Here is a 20996-nt window from a genome sequence, read left to right on the forward strand (position 1 = left end):
AGCTCTGACACATTCCTAATCAATAATCTGATACAGTGATTGATCCATTGATAACCAGCATGATGAGAGTAATCCAAGTCCCTGTTGGAGTCAGTCAGAGCATTTCCATAGAGAGCCACTTTGCATCAGCAGCACCATGCTCCAGTGCTCTGGGAGAGTTTATAGTCCTGAGAGTTGAACACTGGATGACTGACAGCTGTCCTTCATGACAACAGAAGACACAGAAATCCTCCTCATCAAAAACATGACTTTGATCTGCGTCCTCATCTGGACTCTCCTCTGCTGCTGCTTCACAGGTAAAACTTTGGATAGTTAACGAGAGATGTCTTGGTCATGACCTTTGACCTCAGCTACATATTGGAACACATTTATATTAACCACATTCCAAAAAAAAAAACACATTAAGACACAGATCTGCTTTACAAACCTTCATTATCATTACTCTTGCTTAAAGTATTTGTCGCAGTTTCTCTATAGGGAGATTTTGTAATTGTGGAACGTCCGTCTTGAGCAAAAACAAGAGAATTCCACCAAGGAAGCTCACTGACCAAGCAGAAATGAAACAACCAATGGTTATTTAAATGCCATAATCTGTTATGAGACAAAACACAGCAATATCAAGGGAAATGTAAAAAGCCTCAATTAAACAGCGGTGTCTGAAATCTTTTTACATAAAACAAAACAATGAAACAGAAAAATATATATATATATATATAAACAACAGTGTACCATAAATGTTTTTTTTCTCCTGAATAGGCTTTAACCAGCAATGGTGAATGGTCAGCAGTGACATGAACAATCCCACCATCAGAGACTAGAGTAGGGAAATGCCCCGCTTTATATTTAAAGACTTTAACTATTAATCTATGATGGTCAGCTGTGACCTGAATATCATAGTCAGCAATAGCTTGAGGACAACAATGCCCAAGTTGAGATTTGAAAGATGTAGACAGCAATGGCAAACTGTCAGCACTGACCTAAATAGCAAGAAATTGAACAATATGATACATTCAAATCAAAACATTCTAGTTCTGGATTACTCACCGAACTTTAGACCTATTTATAGCTGTATCTAGGATGGAAGTGCAGATTCTTACATACATCATCAAGCAAAGGAGAGTTGACTGAAAACAGTCTGCAAGGTTTTAGAACATACCCTTCTGGTACAAAGAAATTTAGAAAAACAGGCCCATCCTTCAAAGCCTGTTACTCGTGTAGTCAAAGTAAAGCAAGACCTAGTCGCTATTTTACAATTACATAAATCTTCCTCATCCCATGAGTTGAGGTAAAGAATGGCTGGGCCACTTTGACAACTATGATCACAAATAGTTCCTTGTTGCAAGTATTCTAGTTGAGGAAAATCAACAACGGCCGTTATTCTAGACTTTACAGGAAACACTTTCTCCTGGCACAGGTAGACCCTAGTACTATGAAGACATTGTTTTAATTTAGAAAAGTGCCCCGGAGAACTGATCAATATGCAGTCTATCCCAATATGTGTGAGACAAATGACTATAATCACAGAACCCAGAAGAAAAGACTACTTAGAATATCAGGAGGTAACAAATTAAACCGATGCAGAGCTTTCAAAGAGGACATGATACTCTTCAGCTGAGTTAGTTGCCCAGTTGCCAAACTGTTACTATACGGACTTGAGACAAAGAAATCTGTCCAGCTGTAACTGATTAAAACTTTGTTTAAAACTATGTTTTCTGGATCTGCCCACATGTCCAAAACTTCTGGTAAGAGTTTCATGAACAAGCAATTTGAGATCCTCGGGCTCAGCATCCCCTCATCCATCATCACTGCTGTACTTGTTGAAATATGCACACATTAAATATTTCAATATGTCAAAGTAACTGTAATATTGATATGAATAATGATTTTAAAAAAACAAACCAGTTGATGCCCAGACTTTATCATCCTCTCCATGTAAATATGTAAATATGTTGAGGACAGCTACAGTTGACTGACTCTGTGTGTTTGCATATGTGTCCTGCCTCTCTGCTCCCAGCCGTTAAGAGGCCAGTGTTGATCAGTGGCTGTCCAGGCCTTTCACAGCCACTGACACGCCGGCAGCACAATGATGATGTCACTGATTCTACTGCTGGCCACCCTGGGGCTCCTTGTTCAGGGTGAGACTCTCTGCTGAAAACTTTGCTTCAGGATGCCACCAGGTTCACCACAGTGATGTTCTGCTATGATGGAGAAACACTGAAACAAGCAGCATGGACCTTCTTCCATCTGTTCTCCATGTTAAAGAAATGATCCTCTTCTGTTTGGATGTTGATCGTCTTTCTCCAAACTGGATTTGTCTCATTAACTCTTCTCCTCTCTTTCATGTTTTCAGATTCATCAGGACAAGTCACCCTGACTCAGTCTCCTGGAGCTCAGTCTGTTGCTCCAGGACACACTGTTTCTATCAGATGTAAACTCAGTCGAAGTACAAGTTACTGCTTCCAGTGGTACCTTCAGAAAACTGGAGAAGCTCCTACACTCCTTATTAGATGTGGCTCAACACGACATTCTGGAGTTTCAGATCGTTTCAGTGGGTCAGGCTCTGGGACTGATTACACTCTGACCATCAGTGGAGTTCAGGCTGAAGATGCAGCAGTTTACTACTGTCAGAGTGCACATAGCATCAACAGTCAGTATGTGTTCACACAGTGAAAAACCGTCGTACAAAAACCTCCCTCAGTCAGACTGAACAGAAACTGAACTGACTGCTGCAGCTGGAAGCTACTGCAGAGACTGATACACTTCACTGAGGACAGACACACACACACACACACACACACACACATTCCACTATCCCTGCTCTTACCATTAATGACCATGATTCAATGCAAGTGCCAAAAAAAAATCTAAATAGAAATGAATATACTTTCTGCCTAATCCTCAATAGTACCCAACTTTGGCTTGTTAATGAGAGAAGTCCTGGTCATGACCTTTGACCTCAGCTACATACTGGAACACATTTATTTTAACTATATTCAATAAAAACAATACATTAAGACACAGATCTGCCTTAGAAACCTTTTTTATCAATCATGGACCCAGTTCAACATGTGCATACGTAAAGTCACATCATATTATGGCAGGTGCATTGAGTAAAGATATTATGTTATTACATATTCAAGATGATGATCATTGTCTATTAAAGTATTTGATGCAGCTCTCTGTAGAGAGATTTTGTAGTTGTAGAACGTCCGTCTTGAGCAGAAACATGATAATTCCTCCTCTAAATGAATGGGGCAAGCCGTTCAAAGACAACAGCCAAATATTTCCCCCAACGAAGCTCAATGACCAAGCAGGAATGAAACAACCAATGGGTTTTAAATGCCATAATTTGTTATGAGATGAAACATAGCAACACAGCCTGACATCAAATAATTTGGATACCTAACTATCAAGGAAAATGTAAAAGGCCTCAGATTAACAACAGTGTCTGAAATCTTTTTCGAGGTGGACATAAAATAAGAGAATGAAACAGAAAATATATAATCGACAGTGTACCACAAATGGGTTTTTTTCACCTGAATAGGCTTCAGCCAGCAGTGGTGGAAGCTACTGCAGAGACTGATACACTTCACTGAGGACACACACACACACACACACACACACACACACACACACACACACCGTCACAGTTCTCAACTTCCATTTATATCCAATTATAATGCCATGCTCTTATATGAGTTACCATATAATCAGGAGGAGCCAAACAAGGACAGTTAAAAAAAACACTTCTGACCTTTGACCTCAGCTTGATACTGTATCACATTAGATTAGAACATTTCTTAATTTAAGACAACATGAAGACACAGAGCAGCATCAGAAACAATCCTGATCATTGTTGGCCCAAAATAAGCTGTTCTCCTCAAATTATAACTGATATTATCTTAAATAAATAAAATTATGTTCAGCGAAGAACATTTAAATGTCCGCTATGATCATGAAAAAGAACACAAGACAAAATTATTATCTTTATTAACAGACTTGAGATCCAGATATAAAAGACACACACAATATACAGACAGACATAAGATTACTCATAGAACACATACAAATTATGGTTCCAGTTTTTCTAAAAGCTGGAGGAATATCTTTTCTCACTTTGGGTCAATCAAAGACATTATAATCCAATTCTTTGACTCAATCAGCCGACACATGAATTTATACATACAATTCCTAAATAATGCCTGAAATGTGGGAACATTACAGTTCACAAACATCTTGCTAGCACTTTCCCACCTTGGTTACTTTAACAAGATTCTAAGAGCATCATTATATGCCAATTCAATCTCATTCATCTTTGCTTTACTGTGGCTACACCATGGGTGTGCTGTGTAAAGTGGAGTGCAGTATGCTCTAAAAAGAGCTGTTTTAACTTCATCAGTGCACATATGAAATTTGCGTACCAGCATATTTGCCTGAGCATATAATTTATAGCACTGGCGCTGAATATCATCATCATCATTAAGGTTATTCCTGATGATATGCCCTAAGTATTTTACTTCGGTTACAGTATCTAGCTGTTGCTCAGACAAGTAAAAGGAGGGAAACTTTAATTTCTGATCCTCCTTAGTTCTGGCTGTCATGATAACTCTCTTTTTTAATTTAAATTTGATGTCATACATACCATACTTCATACAAACTCTGAGCAGTTGCTGTAAACCTAGAAAGAACATAAACATTGTTGCATTGTGCCTTTTATAGTTGGAGACAAGTTGTTTTAATGCATAAATACACAAATAAAAGTAAAGTATAAAATTATGTCTTCATCTCAAACAGTGTCAACGTCATATTAAAAACTGAAATAATTGACTGAATGACATAAACAGTTATTTCCATCCATGAAGACTCCGTCATGTTCATGATGGTTTCATGTCAGTCTGATGCACGTCCCTTCAAATAAATAATAATATTCATTTTTTTGAATGAATTGAAATTAGACAGATGACATGTTGAATCCTTTTTCAAGAACCATGAACCAAAAATCATATTAGATTGGTGCTTAAATTGGACAAATGAATCCACATTTATCATACTAGAAAGACTATAGAATAATACCTACAGTCTTAATACACTGATAAAAGTAATGAGGAAATAATGGAGTTGTTATTTTAGTGACTGTACATTCATCTGTCAAATGTTCCTCATATCTCATATATGTTGAAAAGAAGGTCAAAGACACGTCACATTTATAATAAAGGAAATGAAATCTTTATTGTTGTAAAATGTTGAAACAGAAGAAAGAACACATTAATGTTGAAACATGTTGAGAGAAAGAGAGAACAGAGAGAGAGCTGAGAGCAGTATGAGAGTAAAACCAGCAGCAGAGTCCCAGTGAGTCAGGTCAGGACTGGGAACACTGGTCTCTCCTCAGTGTCTCTGAGACTGGAGTCTGGGAGCCCTGGGTGGCCTCACAGGTCACAGAGCCCACCTTCCTCCACTGGTCTGCAGGGAGCCTCAGGGTGCTGCTCCAGCTGTAGCGGCCGTCCTTCTCCAGCACCCCGGGGCTCCTGCTCTGCTCCCAGCTGCTGCTGCTGCTGCTGCTGCTGCTGCCGTCCACCTTCCAGGACAGACTCCAGTCTGAGGGGAAGCCCTTGTTGGCCAGACACATGAGCGTGGCCTTCCCCTGCTGCAGCTCCTCACTGGAGGGGGGCAGCACCGTCAGGGTGGGACGGACATCACCTAGGAGACACCAATCAGCTTAGAGGACAGGGACCACACTGCTGTCAATCAACCAGCAGACACTGGGACACCTTCACTGTGTGAGAGTTGATTTAGTCCTTTAAGGAGTTTCTGTCAGATGGTTTTTCTGCTCCACCAGTCACTCACTCACACATTGTTTCACTTCCCTTTAAGAAGCCTCTCATGCATATCAGCACAGAGAGAATCATCAAACAGAATGAGCTGAAATATATCAAACTACACTGGAAATAAAACACATCAAACTTTCTCATCACAATCAGACAAAACCTGAACTATATGTGACTTTAAAATATTTAGTGGACACATACACAAATACAGAAAATGAACCGACTGCAATCAAATGTTGGACAAGAGGAGCATTTTGAACGCTGCTATCATTGAGGTGAAAAATTACATCTCCTCTTACAAAACATTTGTAAAACAGGTTTACAGTTTTATCTTTTCTACACTTCAGGCTGTTTAAATGTCACTTTGACAGTAATGTGTAAAGAAATGTTTAGTAAAGCTGCTCTGAGTTAGCCTCCATGATAAAGGAGGAGAATTAAAACATGAAGACTAAAAGTGTTGGAATTAAAACAAGATATATTTATCTGCCTCAAACATGCAAAACAGGACATCTAAAATGACTTTTCAGTATTTTACAAAGAAATTGTGCAGAAACTTACTTCCAACATCCAGTCTGGTTCCTCCACCAAAAGTCCACCACAGTGATACAAACTCATTGAGCCGCCGTACAAAAACCTCTGACTGTAGAGAGACACGGCTCTCTGACTTTGACACAAACACACTCAACACAATTAGTCTCTGATAGTAAAATGTTATCAGCTGATGTGAAAAGTGACGATAACACAGAGCCACAGATTTACAGAATGTATGTTTTTATTTCATATGTTCATTTTTAATTAAACTTAATTCACTCTTCATTTAATTCAAACAACACATGACATTGTGAAACACATTTTTCAACAAGCATGATGCCCAAACTCAAATAAAATTGACAATGAAAATGTCCCAATCAATACTTTAAGTGATTGATCCATTGATAACCAGCATGATGAGAGTAATCCAAGTCCCTGTTGGAGTCAGTCAGAGCATTTCCATAGAGAGCCACTTTGCATCAGCAGCACCATGCTCCAGTGCTCTGGGAGAGTTTATAGTCCTGAGAGTTGAACACTGGATGACTGACAGCTGTCCTTCATGACAACAGAAGACACAGAAATCCTCCTCATCAAAAACATGACTTTGATTTGCGTCCTCATCTGGACTCTCCTCTGCTGCTGCTTCACAGGTAAAGTCCAGAGAATCAAACTCCTCTCCTCTATCAACATCCGTCCCTCTGAAATGAAGCCCACAAAACCATGACGCTGCTTTATGTTTTTGTCTCTGTGTCCTCAGAGTCCAGAGGTCAGATCACAGTGACTCAGCCTGGAGCAGTGAGCTCTGCTCTGGGAGGCTCCGTCACCATCAACTGTAGGACCAGTCAGAATATTTATTCTACCTATTTAGCCTGGTACCAACAGAGAGATGGAGAAACTCCTAAACTGCTCATCTACTATATTAGCACACGAGCATCAGGGATTCCAGGTCGTTTTACAGGCAGTGGATCAAACTCTGACTTCACTCTGACCATCAGTGGAGTTCAGGCTGAAGATGCAGCAGTTTACTACTGTCAGAGTTTTCACTATCCCAACAGTCAGCATGTGTTCACACAGTGAAAAACCGTCGTACAAAAACCTCCCTCAGTCAGACTGAACAGAAACTGAACTGACTGCTGCAGCTGGAAGCTACTGCAGAGACTGATACACTTCACTGAGGACACACACACACACACACACACACACACACACACACACACACACAGCAATTTCAACTATATGCAATCAATCAAACCATTCAAGTGTAAATTACATCATCATCATGAATAAAACACACAAAATGAGGCAGATTTAAAATGGGCAGCATATGCCATTTCGTGTTTAAGTTCCTCTGGAGTGGACAGAAGTACTTCCAGTCAGAAAATGTACAAAAAATATGTAATTACAGTCTGAATACTTTTAATTATAACACCTGGTATTTAGGATTTAACATTTATTCCAGATGTACTGGGTGCATCTCCTCTTGTCTCTGTTATTTTGAGTTTATGATGCCATATCTCTAAATTATTAACAGATACAAATAATCAACTACAGTTGTGTACAGGGCTTTAAGGGTCCACCACATGGAGGATGGGACATGTTGCTCCAGCTGTAATGCTTCATATTGTCTTACAAATATTGGTCCACTGTAGTGCACACCATGCATAAAAAGGGATACATATTTGTATAGATGGTCTACATGTGTGTTGCATGAAGGGGCTACAGTTTACATTTCATTGTGCACCTTGGATTGCAACATGTCAAATAAATTAACTTCATTACTTTGAATTTGTGCAGGAAAAACGCAAACTTCCTGTTGCTTCAACTGGAAATTTGTATAACTTAAAATAAAGTCTTTGACTGGAAACACAGATGGTAGTTTGCATTTTTTACAGTGTGATCACATCTTCTACTGCAGACACAGAAAATTCACAACCACATGTTTATTAGAAACACATATTCCATTAAACACTTTCTGTGATATGCAGTTTTAAAAAAAAAAACAATATAAATCTACATGTAAATATGTAAATGTGTAGGTCAGTATCATGATATGTTGAGGACAGCTACAGTTGACTGACTCTGTGTGTTTGCATATGTGTCCTGCCTCTCTGCTCCCAGCCGTTAAGAGGCCAGTGTTGATCAGTGGCTGTCCAGGCCTTTCACAGCCACTGACACGCCGGCAGCACAATGATGATTAGATTGTCTTTATTGTCACTGAACATGTTCAATGAAATTGGCTTTGCAGCTCCCATGTGCAAGAGAATACAATAAAATGCAATAAAATATCATAAATGACAATAAAAGTGCAATAAGATGCAATAAAATACTATAAGATGCAATAAAATACTGTGGAGTGCTGTGGGAATGCTATAGGTACTATACAATACGAGATGTAGTAGAAGTACAGTACAGTACAGCAGAGCAGCAGAGTAGGGTGAAGGTGGCAAGTGCGAGTGCAGGTGATTGTCTCTTGTTCATGGTGGGGATGCTTCGGTGTGGCAGCATGGGGGGGAAAGTGTGTGTGACTGTGGGGGGGTGTGTGTGTTTGTATGCCCTTGTGTGGCTGCAGGGGGAGATGGGTGTATGTGTATTGCTGTCGGGGGAGGTGACTGTGTGTGAGTGTCTGAGGGGTGGTGGGGTGTGTGATGGGTATGAGGGAGGCTGCAGGGGGTGATGGCTCTGACTGCTCTGGGGAAGAAGCTGTCCCTTAGTCTGTTTGTTGTAGTCCGTATGTTTCTGTACCGCTTGCCTGATGGTAGCGGTACAAACAGTCTGTGGCCCGGGTGGCTGGGGTCCGTGGCGATGGATCTGGCCCTATTCGTGATCCGGCCTGCGTATATAGAGTCCAGGTTTGGAAGGGGGCAGCCCACAATGCCCTGAGCAGTTCTTACCACCCGTGCCAGTTGTTTCCTCTCCAGTGCCGTGCAGCTGCAATACCACACTGTCACACTGAGGCAGAGGATGCTTTCAATGGTGGTCCTGTAGAAGTTCACGAGCAGCCGAGAGGAGAGTCCAGCACGTTTTAGCTTCCTGAGGAAGAAGAGTCTTTGTTGTGCCTTCTTTACCAGGTGGGAGGTGTTTGTGGACCAAGAGAGGTCAAATGTGATGTGGAGGCCCAGAAACTTGATGTTGTCCACACGCTCCACCACTTCTCCTTCTATGAGAAGGGGGGCGTGATCCGTCTTCCTGGACCTCCTGAAGTCCACAATGACCTCCTTGGTCTTCCCTGTGTTCAGCACCAGGTTGTTGGCTGAACACCACTGAGTGAGGTGCTGGGTCTCCTCTCTGTAGTGGGTCTCGTTGTCGTCCGGGATGAGAACCACTACTGTTGTGTCATCCGCGAACTTCACAACTGTGTTGGTGGGGTGGATGGCAGTGCAGTCGTGTGTAAACAGGGTGAAGAGGGCTGGGCTGAGCACACAGCCCTGCGGCGTGCCTGTGTTGAGGACCAGAGAGGACGATGTCATGTCCCCTATTCTCACCACCTGAGGCCTGTTGGTGAGGAAGTCTCTGATCCAGTGGCACAGAGACGCAGGCAGACCCACCTCACGTAGCTTCAGCGCCAGCTTGTCTGGGATGACAGTATTAAAAGCTGAGCTGAAGTTCACGAATAGCATCCTGACGTATGTGTTGGGATGCTGCAGGTGAGTCAGGGCTGTGTGCAAGGTGATGGAGACAGCATCCTCTGTTGACCAGCTCCCTCTGTATGCAAACTGAAGGCTGTCCAGGTCTGCAGGGATGATGTCTCTGATGTGCCTCAGAAGGATCCGCTCGAAGCATTTCATGATTACGGGGTCAGAGCAATCAGCCGGTAATCATCCAGGCAGGTGATGGATGTCTTCTTGGGTACCAGTGTGATGATGGAGGACTTGAGGCACACAGGAACCATAGCCAGCTGCAGTGACAGGTTGAAAATGTCCAGGAACACCCCTGCCAGCTGGTCAGCACACATTCTCAGAGCTTGGCCTGACACCTTATCCGGGCCTGTGGCTTTCTGGGTGTTGATCCTCCTCAGGGTGTACTTCACCTGGTGTTGCTGCAGGACGAGGGGCTGGTGCTGCTCTTCTGGCCAGGGGAGATGTATGGCTTCACTGCTGCTCGACTTGTCAAAGCGAGCAAAGAAGCTGTTTAGGGTGTCAGGCAGGGTGGGGTTGCTGCTGGCCAGCTGACTGCTGTGTTTGTAGTCCGTCATGTTCCTGATGCCTCTCCACATGTTCCGGGGGTTGTTGTCGTTGAAGTGTTCTTCAATGCGCCGCTTGTACCAGAGCTTGGCCTGCTTAATCCCACGTCGCAGTTCTGACCAAGCCCTGCTGTAGGTCAGCCTATCTCCAGATCTGTAGGCGGCATCACAGGCTTTCAGCAGGGACCTTACTGTGCTGTCAAACCATGGTTTCTGGTTAGGAAACTCTTTGATGGTCTTCACAGGGAGGACAGCATCAGTGCAGAACTGGATGTAGGACAGTACAGAGGACGTGTACTCCTCCAGGTCTGCCCCTTCACCGAACACGCTCAAGTCTGTGTGCTCGAAGCAGTCCTGAAGAGCAGAGGAGGCCTCCTCAGTCCAGACCTGTATGTCACTGGTTCTACTGCTGGCCACCCTGGGGCTCCTTGTTCAAGGTGAGACTCTCTGCTGAAAACTTTGCTTCAGGATGCCACCAGGTTCACCACAGTGATGTTCTGCTATGATGGAGAAACACTGAAACAAGCAGCATTGACCTTCTTCCATCTGTTCTCCATGTTAAAGAAATGATCCTCTTCTGTTTGGATGTTGATCGTCTTTCTCCAAACTGGATTTGTCTCATTAACCCTTCGCCTCTTCTTCATGTTTTCAGATTCATCAGGTGACACTGTGACTCAGTCTCCTGGAGCTCAGTCTGTTGCTCCAGGACACACTGTTTCTATCAGATGTAAACTCAGTCTAGGTACAAGTTACTGCTTCAACTGGTACATTCAGAAAACTGGAGAAGCTCCTACACTCCTTATTAGATGTGGCTCAACTCGACATTCTGGAGTTTCAGATCGTTACAGTGGGTCAGGCTCTGGGACTGATTACACTCTGACCATCAGTGGAGTTCAGGCTGAAGATGCAGCAGTTTACTACTGTCAGAGTGCTCACAGCATCAACAGTCAGTGGGTGTGCACACAGTGAAAAACCGTCGTACAAAAACCTCCCTCAGTCAGTCTAAGCAGAAACTGAACTGACTGCTGCAGCTGGAAGCTACTGCAGAGACTGATACACTTCACTGAGGACACACACACACTTCACTGAGGACACCCACACACACACACACACACACACACACACACACACACACAGACACACACACACCGTCACACTTCTCAACTTCCATTTATATCCAAATAATCCCATGCTCTTACATGAGTTGCCATATAATCACGAGCCAAAAAAGGACAGTTTTGATACTGTATCACATCAGATTAGAACATTTCTTAATTCAAGACAACATGAAGACACAGAGCAGCATCAGAAACAATCCTGATCATTGTTGGCCCAAAATAAGGTGTTATCCTCAAATTATAACTGATATTATCTTAAATTAACAAAATTATGTTCAGCGAAGAACATTTAAATGTCCGCTATGATCATGAAAAAGAACACAAGACAAAAGTATTATTTTTATTGACAGACTTGAGGTCCAGGTATAAAAGACACACACAATATACAGACAGACATAAGATTACTCATAGATAGACATGTGTCCTCAATGGTTAAAAACATAGAAATGTTGGTTCCAATATTTCCAAAAGCTTGAGGAGTACCTTTTGTCACTTTGGGTCAATCAAAGACATTATAATCCAATTCCTTGACTCAATCAGCCAACACATACATTTATACATAAAATGTAGTAATGCTTGAAAAGTTGGAACATTACAGTTCACAAACATCTTGCCAGCACATTGCCACCTTGGGTACTTTAACAAGATTCTAAGAGCATCATTGTATGCCACCTCAATCTTATTCATCTTTGCTTACTATGGCTACACCATGGGTGTGCTGTGTAAAGCGGAGTGCAGTATGCTCTAAAAAGAGCCGTTTTAACTTCATCAGTGCACATATGAAATTTGCATACCAGCATATTTCCCTGAGCATATAATTCATAGCACTGGCGCTAAATATCATCATCATCATAAAGGTTATTCCTGATGATATGCCCTAAGTATTTTACTTTGGTTACAGTATCTAGCTCTTGCTCAGACATGTAAAAGGAGGGAAACTTTAGCTTCTGATCCTCCTTAGTTCTGGCTATCATGATAACTCTCTTTTTGGGATTGAATTTGATGTCATACATACCATACTTTATACAAACTCTGAGCAGTTGCTGTAAGCCTAGAAAGAACATAAACATTGTTGCATTGTGCCTTTTATAGTTAGAGACAAGTTGTTATAAAACATAAATAAACAAATAAAACTAAAGTATAAAATGGTATCTTCATCTCAAACAATGTCAACGTCATATTAAAAAATGAAATAACTGACTGAATGCCATGAACAGTAATTTCCATCAACAAAGACTCCATCATGTTCATGATGGTTTCATGTCAGTCTGATGCACGTCCCTTCAAAGAAATAAAACTTCATTTTCTCTTTGAGTTAGTTGAAATAAGACAGATGACATCTTGAATCATTTTTCAAGAACCATGAACCAAAAATCATATTAGATTGGTGCTTGAATTGTACAAATGAATCCATATTTATCATACTAGACAGACAGACAGAATAGACTATAGAATGATACTTTCAGTCTTAATACAATGAAAACGTAATGAGGAAATAATGGAGTTGTGAAGGACTGTTTGAAGGATGAGGTAGGTGGCTGGATCAGGATTTAGGAGTTCGACTATCTACTGTGGGGTGTCGATGAGGACACGGTAGGCAGGTATACGTTTAATGACGTTTATTTAGGTTCCCGAGGCACAGAGTATGTACCGGTAGGTATGGTTGCTGTAAACAGAATACAAGGAATGGAATATCAGAAATATGTACCAATAAACTAATAAACTGATGCATAATATGTTGTATGCTATGAAGAAAGAAAAGAACCGAAACAAATTACAATCTAGGCTGAAATAGATATCTCACAGAAATATTATCAGAACGTTACAGGAAAATACATGAATACTACAGGCATATTACTGAAACACTGCCAAAGTAACAAATATGTACAAATGATCCATCAATGATAGAGAAATTCAACTTACATTCTTCATGAACGCAAACAGGCTGTTACTCTGTCAAGTAGAGAGTCAAACTGACTCCTATGGAGAACATGGAGGATTAAGGCCCTCTATAGGTGACCAAACTATGCCTGAGTGAAAGTGAAACATGACCAATTAAAGGGACAGTACCACTGGTGGCCTCCAGGGGGTGCTGAGATATACTGCAGTGATCTAGTCACACTTTTGTACAGGAGTCGTTATTTTAGTGACTGTGCATTAATTTGACAAATGTTCCTCAATTCATCCTATGTGTTGAAAAAAGGCCAAAAAAACGTCAGGGTTATAATGAAGGTAAAGAAATTTTTCTTGTTGTAAAATGTTGAAACAGGAATACAATAATGTTTAGACATGTTTTGAGAAAGAGAGAAAGATTACTGCAAACTACACAAATTGAACGTTCAAACTGTGATCAATGTGGAGAAAGAAAAGGAGTTATCACTCTACGCAGATGATACTTTGATTTATATTACTATTGCTGAATTACTGTTCTTTTATTTAGATTTTTTCATTCATTAAATAAGAATAAGTTTCAGGAACAATTTTTTAGTTATTGTTTGAAGTCACAAAATCATCTTCCTAATGGCAAGATGATTTTGTGACTTCAAAAAATAACAAAAAAATTGTATTGTTACTAAAATTGATAACGGTAGATAAAACAGAAAACTCTGTCTGATAGAATCAAGAGTCTTAAAACCATTAAAAAGCATTCGCGGAAAAATGGATTTGGTTCTGATGTGACTGTGTCCATTAATCTAACAAATGTTCCTCATATATCATACATGTTGAAAGGAAGGTCAAAAACATGTCACATTTATGATAAAGGTAATGAAATCTTTATTGTTGTAAAATGTTGAAACAGAAGCAAGAACACAATGTTGAAACATGTTGAGAGAAAGAGAGAACAGAGAGAGAGCTGAGAGCAGTATGAGAGTAAAACCAGCAGCAGAGTCCCAGTGAGTCAGGTCATGACTAGGAACACTGGTCTCTCCTCAGTGTCTCTGAGACTGGAGTCTGGGAGCCCTGGGTGGCCTCACAGGTCACAGAGCCCACCATCCTCCACTGGTCTGCAGGGAGCCTCAGGGTGCTGCTCCAGCTGTAGCGGTCGTCCTTCTCCAGCACCCCGGGGCTCCTGCTCTGCTCCCAGCTGCTGCTGCTGCTGCTGCTGCCGTCCACCTTCCAGGACAGACTCCAGTCTGAGGGGAAGCCCTTGTTGGCCAGACACATGAGCGTGGCCTTCCCCTGCTGCAGCTCCTCACTGGAGGGGGGCAGCACCGTCAGGGTGGGACGGACATCACCTAGGAGACACCAATCAGCTTAGAGGACAGGGACCACACTGCTGTCAATCAACCAGCAGACACTGGGACACCTTCACTGTGTGAGAGTTGATTTAGTCCTTTAAGGAGTTTCTGTCAGATGGTTTTTCTGCTCCACCAGTCACTCACTCACACATTGTTTCACTTCCCTTTAAGAAGCCTCTCATGCATATCAGCACAGAGAGAATCATCAAACAGAATGAGCTGAAATATATCAAACTACACTGGAAATAAAACACATCAAACTTTCTCATCACAATCAGACAAATCTGAACTATATGTGACTTTAAAATATTTAGTGGACACATACACAAATACAGAAAATGAACCGACTGCAATCAAATGTTGGACAAGAGGAGCGTTTTGAACACTGCTATCATTGAGGTGAAGAATTACATCTCCTCTTACAAAACATTTGTAAAACAGGTTCACAGTTTTATCTTTTCTACACTTCAGGCTGTTTAATTGTCACTTTGACAGGAATGTGTGATAAAAGGAGGATGATAAAAGGAGGAGAATTAAAACATGTAGAATAAAAGTGTTGGAAGTGAAACAAGATATATGTATCTAACATCCAAAACATGACATTTAAAAAAACTAGTTTTCAGTATTTTAGGAAGGATTTGTGCAGAAACTTACTTCCAACATCCAGTCTGGTTCCTCCACCAAAAGTCCACCACAGTGATACAAACTCATTGAGCCGCCGTACAAAAACCTCTGACTGTAGAGAGACACGGCTCTCTGACTTTGACACACTGAACTAAACCTACAAGCCCTCAAGATGCAACTTTACTATCAAAGTTGTAAATAATAATTTTACTGTCGTAATATTCTATATTCATGACAATAATTTTGTAGATTCATATTTCTGAAGCAAATTTTTTAACAAATATTTGTGAAAAAATTAATCATTAATTTGAAAAAATGACTATGTTGCTTATAATATGAAGGGAAAAAGAAAATATACTGCCTGAAATAATAAAAACATTAAAACATTTGACTTACTTCCAAACTCCAGTCTGGTTCCTCCACCGAACGTGTACCACAGTGATACAAACTCATTTAGCCGCCGTACAAAAACCTCTGACTGTAGAGAGACACGGCTCTCTGACTTTGACACAAACACACTCAACAAACATGTTCCCAGTTTACCCAATTTATGTTGTAGTTGCTGATTATAATGGTTTAAGTGTTAAACACAGACTTTAAATGTATGGATATGTATTTAATGTTTTTACTCTGGAATGTCAAACTTCTAAAAGCAAAATTAATTTGTCTTTCAATGTAGAAAATATGAAACATTTCAAAATAATGTTCATTGTAGATTATGATTTTAAAAAACAAAACAATTTCTAATAATTTTGTCAACATTGATGTTGAGTTGTGTGGCAAATGATTACGAGGATTTCACAAAATATTTTGAAGAAAAGTTGACCATCAATCTCAAACCAAAGACACATACAGATGAGCTCTGACACAGTCCTAATCAATAATCTGATACAGTGATTGATCCATTGATAAGCAGCATGATGAGAGTAATCCAAGTCCCTGTTGGAGTCAGTCAGAGCATTTCCATAGAGAGCCACTTTGCATCAGCAGCACCATGCTCCAGTGCTCTGGGAGAGTTTATAGTCCTGAGAGTTGAACACTGGATGACTGACAGCTGTCCTTCATGACAACAGAAGACACAGAAATCCTCCTCATCAAAAACATGACTTTGATCTGCGTCCTCATCTGGACTCTCCTCTGCTGCTGCTTCACAGGTAAAGTCCAGAGAATCAAACTCCTCTCCTCTATCAACATCCATCCCTCTGAAATGAAGCCCACAAAACCATGACGCTGCTTTATGTTTTTGTCTCTGTGTCCTCAGAGTCCAGAGGTCAGATCACAGTGACTCAGCCTGGAGCAATGAGCTCTGCTCTGGGAGGCTCCATCACCTTCAACTGTAAGACCAGTCAGAATATTTATTCAACTTATTTATCCTGGTACCAACAGAGAGATGGAGAAGCTCCCAAACTTCTCATTTACTATATTAGCACTCGAGCATCAGAGATTCCAGATCGTTTTACAGGCAGTGGATCAAACTCAGCCTTCACTCTGACCATCAGTGGAGTTCAGGCTGAAGATGCAGCAGTTTACTACTGTCTGAGTCTTCACTGGATCGACAGTCGGTATGTGTTCACACATTGAAAAACCGTCGTACAAAAACCTCCCTCAGTCAGACTGAACAGAAACTGAACTGACTGCTGCAGCTGGAAGCTACTGCAGAGACTGATACACTTCACTGAGGACAGACACACACACACACACACACACACACACATTCCACTATCCCTGCTCTTACCATTAATGACCATGATTCAATGCAAGTGCCAAAAAAAAATCTAAATAGAAATGAATATACTTTCTGCCTAATCCTCAATAGTACCCAACTTTGGCTTGTTAATGAGAGAAGTCCTGGTCATGACCTTTGACCTCAGCTACATACTGGAACACATTTATTTTAACTATATTCAATAAAAACAATACATTAAGACACAGATCTGCCTTAGAAACCTTTTTTATCAATCATGGACCCAGTTCAACATGTGCATACGTAAAGTCACATCATATTATGGCAGGTGCATTGAGTAAAGATATTATGTTATTACATATTCAAGATGATGATCATTGTCTATTAAAGTATTTGATGCAGCTCTCTGTAGAGAGATTTTGTAGTTGTAGAACGTCCGTCTTGAGCAGAAACATGATAATTCCTCCTCTAAATGAATGGGGCAAGCCGTTCAAAGACAACAGCCAAATATTTCCCCCAACGAAGCTCAATGACCAAGCAGGAATGAAACAACCAATGGGTTTTAAATGCCATAATTTGTTATGAGATGAAACATAGCAACACAGCCTGACATCAAATAATTTGGATACCTAACTATCAAGGAAAATGTAAAAGGCCTCAGATTAACAACAGTGTCTGAAATCTTTTTCGAGGTGGACATAAAATAAGAGAATGAAACAGAAAATATATAATCGACAGTGTACCACAAATGGGTTTTTTTCACCTGAATAGGCTTCAGCCAGCAGTGGTGAATGGTCAGCAGTGACATGAACAACCCCACCATCAGAGTGTAGAGGAGAGAAAGGCCCTGCTTTATATTTAAAGACTTTAACTATTAATGTATAATGGTCAGCTGTGACCTGAATATCATAGTCAGCAATAGCTTGAGGACAACAATGCCCAAGTTTAGATCTAAAAGCTGTAGACAGCAATGGCAAACAGTCAGCAGTGACCTCAATAGCAAAAAATTTAACAATATGATACATTCAAATCAACACATTCTAGTTCTGGATTACTCACCAAACTTTAGACCTATTTATAGCTGTATCTAGGATGGAAGTGCAGATTCTTACATACATCATCAAGCAAAGGGGCGTTGATTGATAACAGTCTGCAAAGTTTTAAAACATACCATTCTTGTACAGAGGAATTAGAAAAAAAAAATGAAAACAGGCCCATCCTTAAAAGCCTGTTATCCGTATTGTCAAGGTAAATCAAGACCTAGTCGCTATTTTAGAATTACATCAATCTTCCTTATTCCTTGAGTTGAGGTTAAGAATGGCTGGGCCACTGTGACAGACTATGACCACAAATAGTTCCTTGTTGCAAGTATGCTAATTGAGGAAAATCAACACTGGCTGCTAGTCTAGACTTTAGAGGAAACATTTTCTCCTGGCACAGGTAGACCCTAGTACTATGAAGACGATGTTTTACTTTGGAAAAGTGTCTTGGAGAACTGATCAATATGCAGCCTATCCCAATATGTGTGAGACACGTGATTATAATCTCAGAACCCAGAAGAAAAAACTAATAAGAACATTAAGCGGTGAGGAATGAAACCAATGCAGAGCTTTTAAAGAGAACATAATAATCTTCAGCTGAGTTAGTTGCCCAGTGGCCAAAATTTTACTACATGGACTTGAGACGAAGACATATGTCCAACTGTAACTGATAAAAACTTCTATGTTTTCTGGATCTGCCCACGTCTTAAACTTCTGGTAGGAGTTTCATGAGCAAGAGATTTGAGATTATCAGGTTCAGCATCCCCTCATCCATCATCACTGCTGTACTTGATGAAATATGTGTTGCCCCCCTGGTCTGATGGGTACCAGGGAGAGGTGTGTTCCGATCCCTGCAGCTCTGTATGTTGGAACAAAGAGGCAGAAAACTTAGCTTGCGTTCAGCTCAACTGCAGGATTTATTCTCTCCTTAACAAAAAGACATATTAGACAAGTAACTTCCTGAGTTATTAACCAAAATACTTAGTATTGCATCAGGTGAATTGCAGTACTTTCAAGTATAGCAGATATTGCAATATCTTACGAAAACATACATTTATCCATAGCATGTTAGTGCATTCAAAACAACAGGACAATGAAATAAACAAAATGAATGTCCATATACACTGAACAATACAAAATCAATTATCTCTCACTTGGTTACTGTCATGTTTTTCACAGCTTAACTCTTACCAATTTACACATAAAACTACAATATATTTTGACAGTGAGTAACTTTCAACCTTTGGCTTTCAACATTACTCTGGTTACATCATAACAAATCACTGTGCTTATGTCTCTCTCTTAAATCACATATTCATGCAACCACTCATATGTCTGTTAACTCAGTAACAAACAAAACAGACCCCTTTTACATGTTTCATGACACTTCAATTGTACTGTGTATTGTTGACAAGCTCATTAGCAACCTAGCATGGCAGTATATAGCAAACATCTCTATTTCCACACTGCAAAACGACTCAACTCTCAACATTACACGCTCTCACATAGGATTCACAACGCAGTTATCCCTTATACTGGGGTACATGCTTATAGTTTTGAGGAATATTAACCCACCTGTATGTTGGAACAAAGAGGCAGAAAACTTAGCTTGCGTTCAGCTCAACTGCAGGATTTATTGTGCAGAACATGCCTCTAAAGGGTTTCAAGTTCCTCCCCAGCGCTATGCGCCACCTAGTGACCTGTCCTGAGTATTGCGCCAACAAAAAGAGCACAATGAAATCTGCATTTACAGTTTTTCTCGATTGTTTACACACATTTTATGAAAGCATGCCTCATGCTCTCAGAACTCTACACACAAATCAATAATCACACACACAATGGGCAAAACCCCTCAATTCTCCTGCAAAATTAAACTTTACATTCAAAACAACGTTATTTCTTCTCAAAATGGTATTTTGTTTTCAAATGACACACACAAACCATTAAATGAATAGACATTTATAAGAACCAGTTGAACACTGATGTGCTCAGTGTAAAACACTATGATGAATGGAAAACACTCTTCATTCATCATAATGACTTAGGCCTTTTTTAATATAATAATAAATATATACGGTCTACCTACAAAACAACAGAAGAATTTACTGTACACAGTTACAGTAAAAAGAACAATAATAAAAAAAAAACCTGTGCAGCATGATCTCCTCTGTTTCGGTCTGGCCACAGCAGCTCATCCACATCACAAGCAATGTTTTCCCTGGCCAAGCAGCAAGAGAAAAATCACCTAGCATGGTGAATCCAGCCATGAAAAGCACCAACTGCTATATATCCACATGCATCTTCCATAGCTTGGAGAAGGGGTATACACATTTGTGGATTTGTGGATTTCGGTCATACACTTTACAAAAAATTCTCAATAGGACTGAGGAATGGAGAATATGGAGGGAGATAAAGCGTGGTTGGGCAGAGAACCAGTTACGAACCAGAGCAGCCCAGTGGAAACTTACGTTGTCCCAAATGACAACGTACCTGAGCTGCTTTGGTGGAATGAGTGTGTTGTGTAGGGTGTCTAGGTGTTTGCCCATTTGATGAGTCAGTGTGCATAGTAGGGCAATTCACTTTAGAATTTTGAATGACAGAGTGTTCTTTGTGAAAGCAAGAGATTTTCTTCATGAAAATTGTGCCAAATGCAGAGAATTGTGTGTAGTGTTTTGAAAAAAGTGTGTTTTAGAACTGCAATTTGAGTGTCAAGCAGGAATTGTGCTTGTAGTTTAGCAGAATTAGTTCAGGGGGT

General features: G+C 40.5%; 3 gene segments (V, D, J or C); 1 reads left to right on the plus strand and 2 right to left on the minus strand.

Moving 5' to 3' along the window:
* Positions 1 to 5359: 5359 nt before the first annotated feature.
* Positions 5360 to 6677, minus strand: LOC115579313 (Ig kappa-b4 chain C region-like). The segment is given in 3 exon segments: positions 5360 to 5697; positions 6384 to 6436; positions 6664 to 6677. Coding segments are annotated over 3 exon segments (405 nt in total).
* Positions 6678 to 6954: 277 nt separating this feature from the next.
* LOC115579172 (Ig kappa chain V region 3381-like) lies at positions 6955 to 7433 on the plus strand. The segment is given in 2 exon segments: positions 6955 to 7006; positions 7114 to 7433. Coding segments are annotated over 2 exon segments (372 nt in total).
* Positions 7434 to 14514: 7081 nt separating this feature from the next.
* On the minus strand, positions 14515 to 19787 carry LOC115579315 (Ig kappa-b4 chain C region-like). The segment is given in 3 exon segments: positions 14515 to 14890; positions 15548 to 15600; positions 19747 to 19787. Coding segments are annotated over 3 exon segments (420 nt in total).
* Positions 19788 to 20996: the final 1209 nt, after the last annotated feature.

This window comes from Sparus aurata, chromosome 3, assembly GCF_900880675.1.
Source record: "Sparus aurata chromosome 3, fSpaAur1.1, whole genome shotgun sequence".
In the NCBI taxonomy this organism is placed as follows: Eukaryota; Metazoa; Chordata; class Actinopteri; order Spariformes; family Sparidae; genus Sparus; species Sparus aurata.